Here is a 14,816-nt window from a genome sequence, read left to right as displayed (position 1 = left end):
GGAAAGAAATCGCTCAGGTCCTGTTTGAGAATTCTCTCAGTTTTACCATGCACATGCTCATAGGGAGCAGGTAAAGTCTCTTGCTGTGTTTTCATGGTGCCTGCAGCCAAGAGGCCCTTGTCAGAGTGACACTCGTGACACCACCCAATCCAATTCAGTCTGAAATTACTGGGAAAATCATTATAACACTAATATTACCACAGGTTATAACAGTAAAATTACACTGCTCAGATAATCACAGGCATTTAGTCCACTGGGGACCTGGGCCAAGGTGGCTTTTCTTCAGGCACTATAAATCCCCATTTGTACATGACAGAGTTCCTGACAGCAAGTAGTACCAGTTTGATATATGTCCAGTCATTTTGCTGTTCCTAGGAAAGTCCTTACACTTTTGAGTGAAGTTTGAATTTTGTTTTTCGTAAAAACAGTAGTGTGCTACTGTAAGGAGAGAAAATACAGCTGAGAAATGTAATCGGAAAAACATGAAGTCTTCTCTAAAGCAATAGGTGCAGCAAACTGCTGCAGACACAGTTCAATTACTAGCACTGTCATGGCCACAGAGCCCACGGTGCCTGGAAAATTGTGCTCAGTACAAGCTGGTGGGTACACATAGGTGTCATCTCTGTCTGTTGTCCTCTAGTCATGAAAGAGTAGCAATGCAGCCTTTGTAAGCAGTTGTTTGGGAAAGCATGATGGTGAGCTCTGCTGTAAGGGTTATGAGAGCATCCCCAGAGGCTCACAAGGTTTGGCTCCTGGGACTGGGGACCAGCTTAGAGCTGGTGCAGCCAAACATGGCCCATTCCCTGTGGTGATCCTGGGGAAAGGCTCCCAGTACTGTGGGGCCAGACCCTGGTGGGGGGAGCTGCTTCCAGCTGAGGCTCTTGCCTTGGCCCTGCCTGAGCTGCAGCTCCCCATCACCATAGCTGTGTGCCTGGCCCTAAGTCCCAACAAGCCACCTGCACTCATGGGCTGCATGTCTTCCAGCTTTTGAGTTGCTTTCCATAGCTAGTGTTTGGTACAATTAAAATAATTTTAGACAAATTATTTATCTAAAGGGAAAATTCACTTTGTGGTGTAATTTCAGGTCTTAGCAGTGGGGTAAGCATGACATCCCATGAGAAAACACTCAGGAAAGCCTGAAGAGCTGAGCTGAGCAAGCAGAGAGCATCACTGTGTCCCAAACAGTGGCTTGCCTTAATGTGTCAAATTCATACCAGTGGATGCCTGAGGGTTAATAAGATCTTATCTAATATGGTGATGTGACATCCATCTGGTTCATTCATCCTTTGTGATCAATCACTAGTTTTAAACAAGACTGAATCTCTTTCTTCTTGTAAAAGAATGTTAGGACCTAAAAAAACATAGGCATGACAGGCTGATTGTGAAGAGCCTGTACCAGAAATGGTCCTTTTCTCTTGTAAAGGAGAAAATGAAAACTTGGAAGTAGGCAGAATTCGAAGCACTAGTTCCCAGCATTTTTCTATGTTAGCTTTTCTTACTCAAGCAATGTTCTTACCAAGCAAATCAAATGCCACCAGTCCTCAAAGAAAGAAGTAGCCAAGTGAATGTTCTCATGTATGGCCATGGACCCAAGCTGGCTTCTCCCACCAGAGTGCAGGGGCAGAATGGCTGTGTAAGGACTCCGGTAAGCACAGGGACAGAGGTTGTTCACTTTAAAGATTGGCATATCCGTGTGCAGCATCTCTTGCTGGAGCCAAGATATTAGGATGATGTTACTTTATTCAGCCAATCCTATGGGAGGGAAGGTACCTCCCATACTGAATCCTTTTTTTTAATATCATGTTCCAAATCCAAATATTTTATAGAACCTCCTGAAAGATAATTCACCAAAAAGAGTGGAATGGGTGGGTTGTTTATGTTGGCCACCCTTGTCAGTCTTGCTCACATCAAAGTGTGCCAGGAGAATTGCACTGACATCAATAGGATATATTCATAAACAGAGGAAAAAAGCTAAAGGAGCTGTCAGGCTGTGAGAGACCAAAACAAGCTCCTTCTAAGGTCTGAAACTAGAGATGCAATCACAAATCCTTTGTTGCTGGATACTCCAGAGTCTAATTTCAAAATACCTTCCCTTCTAAACTATTTGCTCCTCTATAGTTTCCATAATGAAAAGAGCCTCCTGTGGATATAGTTATCAATCTTTGATCACTGCAACCAGCATGAAAACCTCAATGCTATTTAGAGAATGAAAATGGATCCTAAGACCAAAAAAATAATAAAAATCAGCCTCTCCTGTCTAATCTTAAATTTAATTATTTCTCTGGTTGTGCCTCTCTAAACATCATAAACTAATTACAAGTAAACCATAGTTTAAAGATCATTTAGGTACTGTTTGGTTTTGATCCATTTCTAAATGATTGCTCTATAATTTTTCCTTATTTATTCAGCTGTTATGGTTGCATAGCAATTTGGGACAGATTCATCTCTGTTTCCTTTCCCAGTATCTCCACTGGAAGAAAATGGTTGCCCTGGAAGGAAGGTAAAGGGCTCTGAAAGCCAAGTGACACAACATGTCCAGGCAGGTCAGCATGGTCTGCATCCAGATTAGCAAATGGGCACTGGAGTCATGGACCCTCTTCCCCTGACCTGCTGGATGAAGGGCCCTGCCCAGGTATTGAAATCCAAGGAGGGTTTAATCATTAGAGAAGTAGAGACTCCTTTATCAGTGAATTTCTCTTTCAGATAGGGTAATAGAAACCAAATGTCTTTGATGTCAACAGAGGCAACGTGTGCAGCACAAGCAGCAGTGAAGGGGCAGGAGCCTGTCGTCTGCCCACAGGCCCAGAGAGAGAGAAGTAGTGTTTCTTCCCCATCTTTTTGTAGCGTATTGCATCTGTGCTTTCTGTTTGAAGGCTGATTTGTGGTTTGTTTGATTTCAGTTTTTATTTGAATTTTCCCTGTTTGCAGAGGATATAAAGTCTATCATGAATATGAATGGGGCTGTCCCACAGAACAGAGGGGTGGGGATGAAGTGGTTGACTCTGTGACTCTCAGTCCTGATAGTCCTGCTGTGGGAATGGTTTTGGCAATATGAATGTTCTACAGGAGCAATTGGTGAGGTTTTGCAGATTTTGAGGGCCCAGCATCGCAGTGGTATGAAAAGGCACTATATAACCTATGTAACCCCATATAGGGTGCATAAAAAAGATTTACTAAGCAAAATCTACTCACTCTTACCTAACTGTTCTAGATGTCTTTGAAGACAGACAAGAAGACTTACAAACTGTTGTATGACAACAGAGAGAAAATCATAAAGGTTCGATTCAAAAAGGAAGTAGTGAAGTCATTATTACATTTGATGTCTAAATCTGCCCATGATGACCCAGCCAATGCCTGGCATGGTCCTGTCAGCCTGACATGGTGCTGTGCTCCTGCTCTCTCTCTTGCCTTCTTCACTCCTCACACAAAGGTGTGATTTGGCCACGCATTTGTAATCAAAAGGTGTTGCACAAAAGGCCAGTGGCTTTGAACCTCACTGAACCTAGAAAAATGTTTTGAGTTCCTTGATATGTAACAAATACTGAAGAAAAGTAGATTAGTGACAGCTGCAATAGCAAGCGTGTCTTTTGGCAGAGTAAGAAGGTGCATTAAAAGCTCAAAAAGGTTCTCTTTTGGAGCCATCCTTGTCCAGAAGGTGTGTGTAAGGAAATACCTAAAAGAGGGAGAGTGGAAAAAAATATTCACCCCTTCAGTGAGTACTCTTTACCGTTTGAGCACAGAGTTCATGGCACAAAACAAAAAAGAACTATCCCCATCAAATATTTGTATAGTTGTCAGGTAAGAATTATATACCATACCCCTATGAATGAGCACACTAATTAGTGAAGCAATTATTTTTGTAATTTTTAATTGCCACCATTAAAATATATTTTCTCAGAATCCCCAAAAGTTTTTGAATATTGACTATACACACACTTGAGTTCAGGACTCAACTATTTGTTTTAATTAAAGTTTAGTATGCACACCTGTACTTGAATGAAAAAAATTTCAAGTGCTTTTAGGTAGAAAACCCAAAATAATAAATTACTTTCCAAAATAATTAACTTAAAAATAAAGGCTAGGATTTGTTGAGAAAATATATTTTCTTTTTCAAATTTTAAAATGTAAACTCACACCCTTAAAAGCAACATGAGTCATGGTTTGGAGAGAAATTTATAACCAAAAAAGCTGCCAGGATTCTAGTGATCAGAATCTCAAAGCCGTGTCCAGGATGTAACTTTGGCTATTTCTTGACAAATTTTTGGTTTAGTCTCAGTTCACCAAAAACATTTGCAACAGGAACACTTGCTTTGATTATTTATTTTTAACCACATTTTTAGTGCCTGGGAAGAGATCACATTTTATCATCAAGCTGCACCAGGGGAGGTTTACATTAGATATTAGGAAATACTTCTTCATGGAAAGGGTTAGCAAGCTTTGGAACAGGCTGCCCAGGGTTGAGTCACCATCCCTGGAAGTATTTAAAAGATATGAAGATGTGGCACTTAGAGATACGGTCTAGTGGGACTTTGCAGTGTTAGGTTTATGGCTGGGCTGGACTTGATGATTTTAAAGGTCTTTTCCAACTTAAATGATTCTATCATGCTAATGCCAGAGGGAATTTTGCTTAGAGAAGATTTGGCCATAATACCAAATTCAGATTTTTGAAGCACATTTATGTATTTGTGAAATGTTATAGACATCATTTAATTTTGCTTATTCAACAAGGCATTTAGGCTGAAGTTTGCTTTTTAAACTGAGGCTTCAGGTCTGCTGATTCCCGTGGTGTTAAAGTGAAGCAAACCTGCCTTGCCATGTGCTATTAAAACGTCAGATGCCAGCAGAGTGTCCTGGGGTGGCTGGGATACATAGATGCAAAATACTACCTAGCAACTTAAAAGGAATGGGCTCCAGGCATGCTGGAGTCAGCAGAGCACTCACCGGGGTTTTACTTGCTTAACTGATAGAGCTATCTCCAGTGGCAGCCAGAAGCCAGACATAATTTTCAAGACTTAATGTGTTTCGTCTTATCTTGATGATCGGTAGCTGGCTACAGACCACAGACAGGGAATGGGGACGGGAGGGGGTAGACAAGATGTCCCTGTTTACTTTCTCAATGGACTACAACTAGTTGGTATGTACTTGCTGTTTACTCCTAGCCCAAACAGCCGTTGCTTGTCCCTCAATGAAAGCATTTGAGTCTACTTGTATTTCCTTTTGTTCACAGAGGTTTGGAAACGATTCGGTGAGCTGACTGTTTAACCTCGATTTTCATTTCATTTGGAGCATCTTGTGACAGACAATACATGAGAAGGGACTCAGCTGTGATAGAAATTTGATAGAGGCAAAACCAGCATCGGCCCAGTTCCCAAAGGGCTGCAAAAACTGCTTAAGTCTAAAAGAAAGAGGAGCTTTTCTGCAGAGCAGGAATTATGCCTGAAATACATGAAACTCCATTTGTCAAATGATCCTTCTTCTACAAAATTAAATCAGAGCAAAAATAAATTGGAACCCAGTAAAAGTGACTAAAAACTGAAAAGAAAAAAAGGCAGTATTAGCCAAAGCAGCAAACCAATACCCATTGAGGTAAAAATCACCTTAAGAAGTTTAATTTTTCACCTGGGGGAAGACAGAGAAAAGTGGATATTACTACTGCCTCTCTGTGGAAAGTGCTCATGTGGTACATGATCAATAGTGTAAAACCCTAAATTCAGACTGGCTGTGTTTTGCTCCCACCTGAAAGCCATCATTTGGAATTTGCTTAGCCCTGGAGCAAAACCAACAATGCTATTGCTCCTGCCACACTCGTTATAACTGAAAAGCAAAACTCCACTTTCTTAATGATAACTGTGCCAGGGCTTCTCTACTCCTTTCAGGCACCTTGAAAGAAAACAGCTTCACACAGCATTTAACCAACAAGGTGTTCACCTGATGTGCAGCACACAGACATGGCCTAAATGCAACTTCATAAGTAAGTAAGTACACAATTTCAATTCTTCCTCTAAAATGACTTTATTCACCTTGTCCTGCCCTGCAGTGACAAGAACATTGCTGGACAGGACCTCAGAAGGCTGAATAGCTCAATGAATATTGTGATGGCAAAGCTCAGACTTGTATGCCTGCATTAGCTGCTAGCTGATTAGCAAGTCATGTCATCTTCTATGCCCTTTTCTTTCATCCCTGACTGACTTGGCCTACTTAGGAAATGCTGCTGGCCCAGTTTTTGTACAGTATTCAGCACCCTTGTGTCTTTGAGTGATACTGTTGGAATCTGTGGGTATTTACATGCCCCCTCCCTACTCTTTTCATATTTGAGTACTTCATATTTGAATATATTTAACTTCAGCATCCCCCAGCACTGCTAACCAGGACAGTCTGTGTGTGCAGCAATACAGTGCAGCAGGGTTAAAGCTTCCACAGGAAATGTGGCAGAGTCAGAAACTAAGTTTGGCTCACCCAAAGCATCATCTTTCACTATTAAACTTCCCTCTCAGTTAATCAACAGGCAGCAAAAAGGGCAGAGCTCAGCATGCCAGAGAAGTGAGCCCATAACTATTTGCATTACAGATTTATAAGGAAATACAGTATTTCTGTCCTTTGAAATTAAAGCAGTGCTAAAGCCATTGTGACATATAAATTAATGAGGCCTTTTCAAAGCTATCTATGACTCTACCTCTGCTGTTTTACAGATACCATATGATGCCTAACTGTTTTTTTTCATAAAGTAACGGAAACGTTACGAAATAAATCCTGTCCGCGGAGTAAAGATGTTGGTCAAGCAAAGCTTTCATCAGAGTGAGAACTGCCTCTCCCCAGCCTCCTTTTGTGACTTGGGGTGCACTGTTACAAGCTTTGATCTTTCTCTAGGAGCCTTGCATCTCTGCAATTGACTCCAGACAAAAATGACTCCAGCCAAATATTGCAACAAACGTTTAGATTAAAACCAAAAATCCCTACATCTGCAAGTTTGCTCTCGACCCTCTACTTTCTTTGAAGAAAATGTCAATCCTCTTTCTTACTGGGCTCTGATGGGTGGCTCCTGGTTAATCTCTGTCTGTCTCTCTGGTAACAGTCAAAGGAGAGGACACAGAGGTGTGCAGGGAACAAGGCTCCAGCTGCTGTTCCTCTTATCGGGGTCCATCAGCAGGTGTCCCTTGCTCATATCCAGGAACAATAAATACAGCCTGTGGTTAAGGGAAGTCTCAAAGAGCATTAGCTGGACTCCAGATTTCGAGATGTAAATCTCTCTAAACCCTCAGGTCTTGTATTTTATGCTGCCTGCTCCAAGTGTATGCAGGCACTGCATTTCCCATGATAGTTTGCTAAACTAGTATTTTTTCACTTTAGTCAGTCTTTATTCGAGCACCCTCTGCAGACATGTATCACTACAATTAGAAATACTGTGCCCCAAACACTTTTTGTGCAATCTGAATGTTCAGCTGGTGTGACAACAGTAAATCACAGCTTACTGTGTTCACAAAATCAATCCATGTGTATATTTGCCTGATTTTTTTTCCACACTGTGTCAATGAGAAGCTGAGTGCAAAAAAAAGGAGAATCTATGGCACAGCAACATGGGTGCTGGAGCTCACACTTCTACTGAGCAGACAACTTCTGACTGACCTGGAGCACTCTCCAAGCAATGGCAATCTACTCTGCATGTGCATTTTTAATAGCTGTTCTGCAAGACTCTTGCTAAAAATTGTAAGTGATAACAACTTGCTGTCAAACCAAATTCAAAGGTAGCATCTGCTAATGAAGAACATCAAATTCATTAAGCCTGGACTGTGAGCATAGTGACAGGAATGTCAAATTGGTAAATGCTTTAGTAAATGTTGACAGTGAAAATGGGACAGGGTAAGGAACTTGACCCAGCTAATATCTTGAACAAAGTGACTTTCAGAAGAGAGAGGAAACAGAAGCTCCCATAAATGACTCTTTCCTGACAGAAGACAGCTAGCAAAAATGACTGAATTATGAATAATGCTCTGGCTTCAGATCCAGGCTTGGATGCATAGGTGTCCAGCAAAGGCATTTACGCACATTTTTCTCTCAGAACTGGTGACTCCTTCAGCCCTTGACTGAGCTTCATCAGTCCTGACAAACATGTAATGTCTTGCTGTTCTGTGGGTGAATACTTCAGTCAAACTAGCAAGAAACCAAGAAGAAACCAAAACAAAGCATATGCTTCACCATTCTTCTGGTGGCAAAATCATACAACTTCCTTCACACCCCCAAATCTCCCAGGGTCCCCACTGAAGCACCATGCCAGATGTGGCCAAGCAGGAGTGTGCAGCACCTTCCTGTCCCTCCTGCGTGGCTGGGCCCTCCACCTCCAATTATTTACTCCATGTACTCACATAGAGGAAAGTTATTTTCTTCAGCATTACAAAATGATGATCTACCAAAAGTCAGCTCTCCAAAAGCAAAGCATCAAAAGATAGCTAGATGCCTTTGAGACATAGCTGAGACTAAAAGAAACTTTAAGGCACAGCTCTATGGTGGCTCATAAATGACCTACCCACTGTGAAGCCCCAGCAGGAAACTGACTCAAAGATACACAATTACTTATTTCTAAGACAGTTCCTATGGAGACCAAGTTTGCCAGGATAGGTATTAGCTCTTATTTCATCACCTCCCTCTGTCTCACATGCTCTGGTTATGCCTGCCTCTGTTCTGTCCATCACTGGTGGCTCAGGAGGACCTCTCAGAATCAGACCTGCTTGCTTACAAGCCAGCACATACGGTTTTGGGTGCAGCTGGAGCTCAGCCCAGAACAGACCTGGCACAGGCTGTTTGTAAGGCAGTCTGGTGAGAGCGGGCACACTAAGTCTCCTCCTGCAGAACAACACCAAGCAGCACAGCTAGTGACTCAGTAACCCCTCATTACCTGGAGTAACAGAGTTGTGTCAGGTTTCAGGATCAGTCAGGTTTTCTTGTACGTTGTGAGACAGTCACAGAGAAAAACATCTAAATAATTGAGAGACCAAATACTCTTTCTTACTATATATTTTATATCATTCAGAAATGTGCATGCAATACCATGGCCCACATGCAACAGAAGGGCTTCCTTCACCAGAGATCTTGATACCTACTTTCAGATAGAAATCAGACAAGAGAAGTATTAAAGAATTACGGACAGAGAGGAATTTGAGTGATTTCATAAACTTATGACTTGGTAAAGACATCAGCAATGTGGACAGGTGCAGATGCCTGCTGGATAAGGGGAACACTCATATATGGACTCCAGTTTCACTCCAATTGCTGAATGCCAAAGAGATGCTCAGGTGAGAGACATTGGGGTGTCTGCAAGATCTCCAGAGCCTGTGTCAGCTGAGCTCTGCACATGGGGCAGAGGTGCCTTTGCATAGGAGGTGAAGTTTATGGTTTCTCCCTGGGTGCACATGAGACACAGATGGTACCAGGAACATTCAAAGGGGCTGTGCAGTTGGCTTGGCCTGCAGACCCACCCTTCCTCTCCCTGTGCCAAGCAGCTTCAGGGCATCATTTCATTGCAAAGTGGTAGCAAGAGCAGCTATGTGAAAGTGGGGCCCCCAGAGACAGCTCCATAGATTTAGCAAGAATGGGACTTTTACAGACTTTAATTAGGCTCTTCAACTTCTAAGGAATACATGGAGCACCTGTAGCAAAGGGATGCTACCCTCAGGCCTGAATGAACCTGGTTAGGTATTCAGTTCCTCTGTTTCGAAGATAATGGATACACAGAAACCACATTTACGGAAAAAAAACCACCAATCCAGCAACAAAATATGACAGCAAAACCTGACATTTGTTTTAAATACATTTTTAGTTCTTGGGACCTTGCATGTTGTAATTTTTTTCTGACCAATTTAAACAGATGCTGTAATTTTCCCAGTAGCTTAGAGTAAAGAATTCAGCTAAAGAGGAATCAATGGGGGATCATCATTGGTTTCAAATATGCTAGGATTAATAGTGTAACATCTAGGTATAAACTTGTAAAATATATGTAATATATTGTCTAAATGTGCTACATCTCAGTATAAGCACAAAAAGCTACTGTTTCTGAAAAATGTATTTCAATCAAGCATCAGTCATACTAGATGATACACTACAACATACTCATCAACATACTTATTTTAGCCTAAGATAGATATCTCAAGCCAGATATTTTACAGTAGATCCATCTACATGTTCTCAATAGCTAAACATTTCTTCTAATAAATCATGTAATCAGATGTGGAAATAAAAATGAACACCCATAGCTAATTTAAAAAATATATTTTTTGGCAAATAAAAAATTTCCACAAAATGTTTTGCTTAGATTTTCAACTTTTTAAACTAAGAATCTTTTTCTATTCATAACAGGTAAGCCACACATTACTCAGACCCTCTTTCACCTTAAATGGTTCCTAAGTCTCTGCAGCAAAGAGCTGTTTATCAGTGCTATACTAGCAGTAATGAGGTACTCAGTAATTCTGTTATTTTTAACTTACAAAATTCAACACCATTTTTTGTGCTATAAAAAGTACACATCTGGTATAATTTGATTTCATAAAGCTTAATGTAATTTAATTTATTAATACATAGGTGAAATGTTGCATTATTTGGGCAGTTTAAAGCATAGCCAGCTTCATTTGAAATAATACAAATGTTTCTCTATATATGTAACTGCCTTTTCACTCTGAGTAAATACTGATAGCCACAACAGTCCTACAAATTCAGTTCTGTATTTTCAGGTGTCTATTAAAAGGAATATATGTTGGGACCTTAGCATGTCACAGAATAGGGATCCAAATTTGCAGGCAAAATACGTGGTTAATAGGGGAAGGCTCTCTCTTTTACAGTGCGTGCTTTGTAAAACGGTGGAAGAGACATGGGCAATTAGCACAAGCAAAACATTTTCACTTGATAAGTCAATCTGAGCTGAAAACAAAGGAAACACAGCAGCCACAGGAGACAGCTTGTCTGCCCAACCCTTTTTTTCGAGGGATCTCTTAATTTCTTTTAGAAAGCACATAGCAAACCTTCTAGGTGTCAACATTTAATATGCTACATAGCATGCTGCAGTCACTGACAGCTGGGACATGTGAAAGGCTATCCCAAACCAGTGGCCATAGGGAACATGCTTCCATACTTTGTCTCCACCTCCCTGGCTGTCACAACAATCCCTTGATTAGGCAATAAGACCTGGTCCTGTCTTGAGTGATTTGATAAGCAGTTGATAACCAACAGTTCATTAAGCTCTGGGGATATATAAGCCAGAAGGTTTTCAGCTTGCCCCTGCACTTGGGGGGTTTGACAGCTCCCTGCTCAGCAGCCCAGGAGTCACTGGAAGATGCTATTGACTGCAAAAATATTCGTTTTTGCTGTGAATGGATTCCTAAGAGTGGCAACAGGCTTTGACATTGGATTATCCACAAAATGTGTAGTGATACCCAAGGAGATGGGCATGTGCCACAAGATTGGATACTCTGAAATGAGGCTTCCCAACCTGCTGGGTCACACAACCATGGCAGAGGTTATTCTAAAATCCACTACCTGGCAGCACCTTGCACACACAGACTGTCACCCTCACGTGAGGACGTTCCTGTGCTCCCTGTTTGCACCCATCTGTTTAGATACGTAAGTACCACAGCACAGAACAAAACTCCAGCCTTTACTTGTCAGAACAGGGAAGAAATGAAATGCATGTTTATCATAATCTAAAGGTGATCTTCACTCTTTCTGAAGTAGTTCTGTTAGCTTTTTTGTATTCATCAGTAAAAAAAGTACTTACAACTTGTTCCACTTCAACTTTAGTTTGCCTTGGGAACATGAATGCTGTTGTCAAAGAATATCATGTTTTATTTTGTTACAGCTGAAATTTATTCTTCTTCATTTAGGGTCAAAGCACCTATTATGAATGGAATCGGGCTCATACTAAAGCTTTTCTCAGGTTGTCATAAAAGCATTTTAAAAATCATAACTTACTGCTGTAAGCTCAGTGCAGTCCATGCTTGCATGGTTTGCACAGCCGCTGCTTCTGGAATTATATTATTATTTAAGGATGTTAAGTATCAGCAAAGACAATGTACTTTGCACAGGAATCACTGTTGCATTAGTTTCTGTTATCACTGAGGAAGCTGAACTGACTCAGCCTGGTATTTCCTCTGGCCACAGGTTCATCCATCCCTGTCGGAGTATGTGTGTAGCTGTCCGTGACAGCTGTGCCCCTGTGCTCCTGTGCCATGGACATGCCTGGCCGGACAGTCTGGACTGCAGTCGGTTCCCTGGGGATGAGGACATGTGCCTGGCTTCTCTGACTAAGGAACATAAACACCTGCACAAAGGTAGCTCAAAGATGGCAGAGGGGTGGGTGGCTGTACCCCATGTTCCTGGGAATTAAGGGGATACAAGGGACACTGTTCCCAGACATTTTGTGATTTTGTAAATGGAGTTTTTTCTATCTTCACCCGTTCGTGTACATGAACCAGAGAGAGCTGCAGTGTGTAAGCTGCAGCAGACCTCAGATGGTGTTAATCAGCATCTCTACCAAAAAAAAAAATAATTCAGTAGTCTATGCTTATATAGTGGAGGAAGGCGATTATCACCCTTCAGAGCTATGGGCAGTATCATACCCACATCAGCACACTGTGCTCGAATTATTTTGAGGTCTCTTTATAGACTTATTGATGGCCCTTAGCACAGGTAAACTTATGTATACAATGACTTGGTTCTCAGATCAGCTTAGAAAAGCTGGGATTCTTTTACCTGATTTTCCTCAGGGAAACCTGAGTTATGGCATTAATATTCAAATCCTCAAATGCACTTATTAACTTTTGCTCAAAACAGTAGGAATCAGCTGCTGTTAGCACACCCAAATTCCTATGTTCACAATTCTAGTGCAGCTGCTCCCAGAGCCACTGATAGAGTTGGCCACCCAACCCCTTTCCCACCCACTGTAGCTGTGTTAAAAGTACTACTGTATTTGTTACTGATAATTGACTTGTCAGTCTGAACAAGGACTGAATGTTCATGGACAATGAAAATCCTTTTCAACCCCAGCCATGTTTTCATAGAAGTGTGTAGACTTCTTACCTATTATGACTGGCCAACTGTGTATTCTCTCTGTCATCTCTGTGGTAAAAGAGTGGGCTCTCAGCTTTGACAGCAGAAAATGAAAACAAATTATTCTAAAAGATAACAATGAGACTTTGTAATTTCTTACCAGTCCTACCAAAGCCTGCCTGCCAGGTCTGCCCAGCAGTGGAGGAATTCTTTACACACAAGAGAGTTCTTGAAGTTTTCTGTGACAGTAACTTTGGTAAGTTCTTGCTGCTAAAGAGACTAACAAGTCTTCTTCTCAATGCTTTAAAAGTAGTATTACAATAAGTGATAGTTTCTGATTTCAAAGGATTAAGAGTTTGCCTGGGCTTAACTTTAGGATGTTTTTCAGAATATGTTCTTTCTAATCAAAATATAACCTTTTTTTGGTTTATTAATGATCTAGTTTACAACCAAATAGCTCTTGCGTTCTGGTCCAGTTGGCTACATTGTGGTACAATATACTTTATGGAAAATATTTCTGTCAAAAGCAGCCAAATAAGCAAGTCTGTCTTTTATTTAAACTCAAAGTAAAGCTTTGTTGTCTTACCAGTGAACAGTGTATCCTTGTTACTTGTGTGCATGAGTTTTTTGTGATACATAACTTTCTGAAAAGGAGACTCAGAAAATATCAGTAAAAGAAATTCTTACCTGGTGCTGTCTTATTGGAGTAATGAGTGGTTTGCCTTTGATGTCAGTGCAGAGACTCTCAATGACTTTGGCCATCATTAGATCAAGGAGTATAGAGAAATTACATGCTAAAAAGGGTTGGTGGAGTCAAGTGGGGTATGTAGATGACTATAATGAAAAAAGAATTTCTAGAAGGGTGGTATCAGCAAATATTACTGGCTATTTTTGCTGAGGGGTTCGAACATAGAGTGAATTTCAGAAGAATTGCTTGGGCAAGCTTAGCAGCCAAGTGACACATGAACAACACCTTACAGTGTGTAATGACCAAAAGAGTCTGACATTCATAGTGATGGTAGAAATACATTACTCACTCTTGTGAAAATCTATTCTCCTAGTCACCTAATTCAATGGAAAAAAACCTTTACTACCCAACTTTTATTTTTCAAAAATGTTTTGAACTTTATACTGCTGCTGGAGGCCTCACCACGCTCTATCAGCATAAACTGTGGTCATATTATTAAGGAATCATTTTGCTTTCATTTGTAGTGTTTCTTTCAGCATTTGAGGAATGGATTGACTCGTGTTTCCTTTTCCTTTTTCCTTTAGCAGTGAAAGTAAAGTTGTCCAAGAAGAGATCAGTATTTGGTGATCAAGAGTATAACATTGAATGCCAAGTGGAATTCATTACCCAGGGCTCACTCTTGCCTTATGAAACTCAGAGTATGATACAACAATGGCTGCTAATCAATGAAAAATGTACACAGAGGATGACTCCAACCTATCGTCCCACGGTGTATCTCCTTGTGGGGAATATTGAAGAGGGCATCCTTTTAGTAAAACAAGTTTATCGTTGGCAGAGAAAGGACTCCCAGCTGACTTTGGCCACTCAGAAATGGAGATACCATAAATGCTTGTAAATATTTATCATATTATTTGTAAAAAGATGATTATACTTCTCATGCCAAAACTGTCTTGTAAATAGGAATATATTATAAGTGGAATGTAAATCTTTAATTTCATTTTAGATTGTATTATAAATTGGACTTAAACCCCAGTGTTATCAGGCTTTCTTTCTGTAGTGTTATAGATACATCAAGTTTGAACTTGGACAGCCATGTAAA

General features: G+C 40.8%; 1 protein-coding gene across 1 annotated transcript; it reads left to right on the top strand.

Moving 5' to 3' along the window:
* Window positions 1-11,287: 11,287 nt before the first annotated feature.
* On the top strand, window positions 11,288-14,612 carry LOC103807807 (secreted frizzled-related protein 2-like). The gene is made up of 4 exons (XM_009080555.1): window positions 11,288-11,604; window positions 12,142-12,311; window positions 13,193-13,285; window positions 14,302-14,612. Exons 1-4 carry the CDS (start codon window positions 11,318-11,320, stop codon window positions 14,610-14,612), a joined length of 861 nt encoding a protein of 286 aa, XP_009078803.1. The 5' UTR covers window positions 11,288-11,317.
* The last annotated feature ends 204 nt before the right edge of the window (window positions 14,613-14,816 follow it).

This window comes from Acanthisitta chloris, unplaced genomic scaffold, assembly GCF_000695815.1.
Source record: "Acanthisitta chloris isolate BGI_N310 unplaced genomic scaffold, ASM69581v1 scaffold2668, whole genome shotgun sequence".
Taxonomy (NCBI): Eukaryota; Metazoa; Chordata; class Aves; order Passeriformes; family Acanthisittidae; genus Acanthisitta; species Acanthisitta chloris.
Note: the sequence above shows the minus strand (reverse complement) of the source record. Positions and strands in the feature narration are given on the sequence as shown.

Bases quoted from the DNA above. Each gene is read 5' to 3' on its own strand.
- LOC103807807 (XM_009080555.1), top strand. From the start codon at position 11,318: ATGCTATTGACTGCAAAAATATTCGTTTTTGCTGTGAATGGATTCCTA. The intron at 11,605-12,141 runs GTAAGTACCACA...CTCTGGCCACAG, and splicing joins GCACCCATCTGTTTAGATAC to GTTCATCCATCCCTGTCGGA. The intron at 13,286-14,301 runs GTAAGTTCTTGC...TTTTTCCTTTAG, and splicing joins TTTCTGTGACAGTAACTTTG to CAGTGAAAGTAAAGTTGTCC.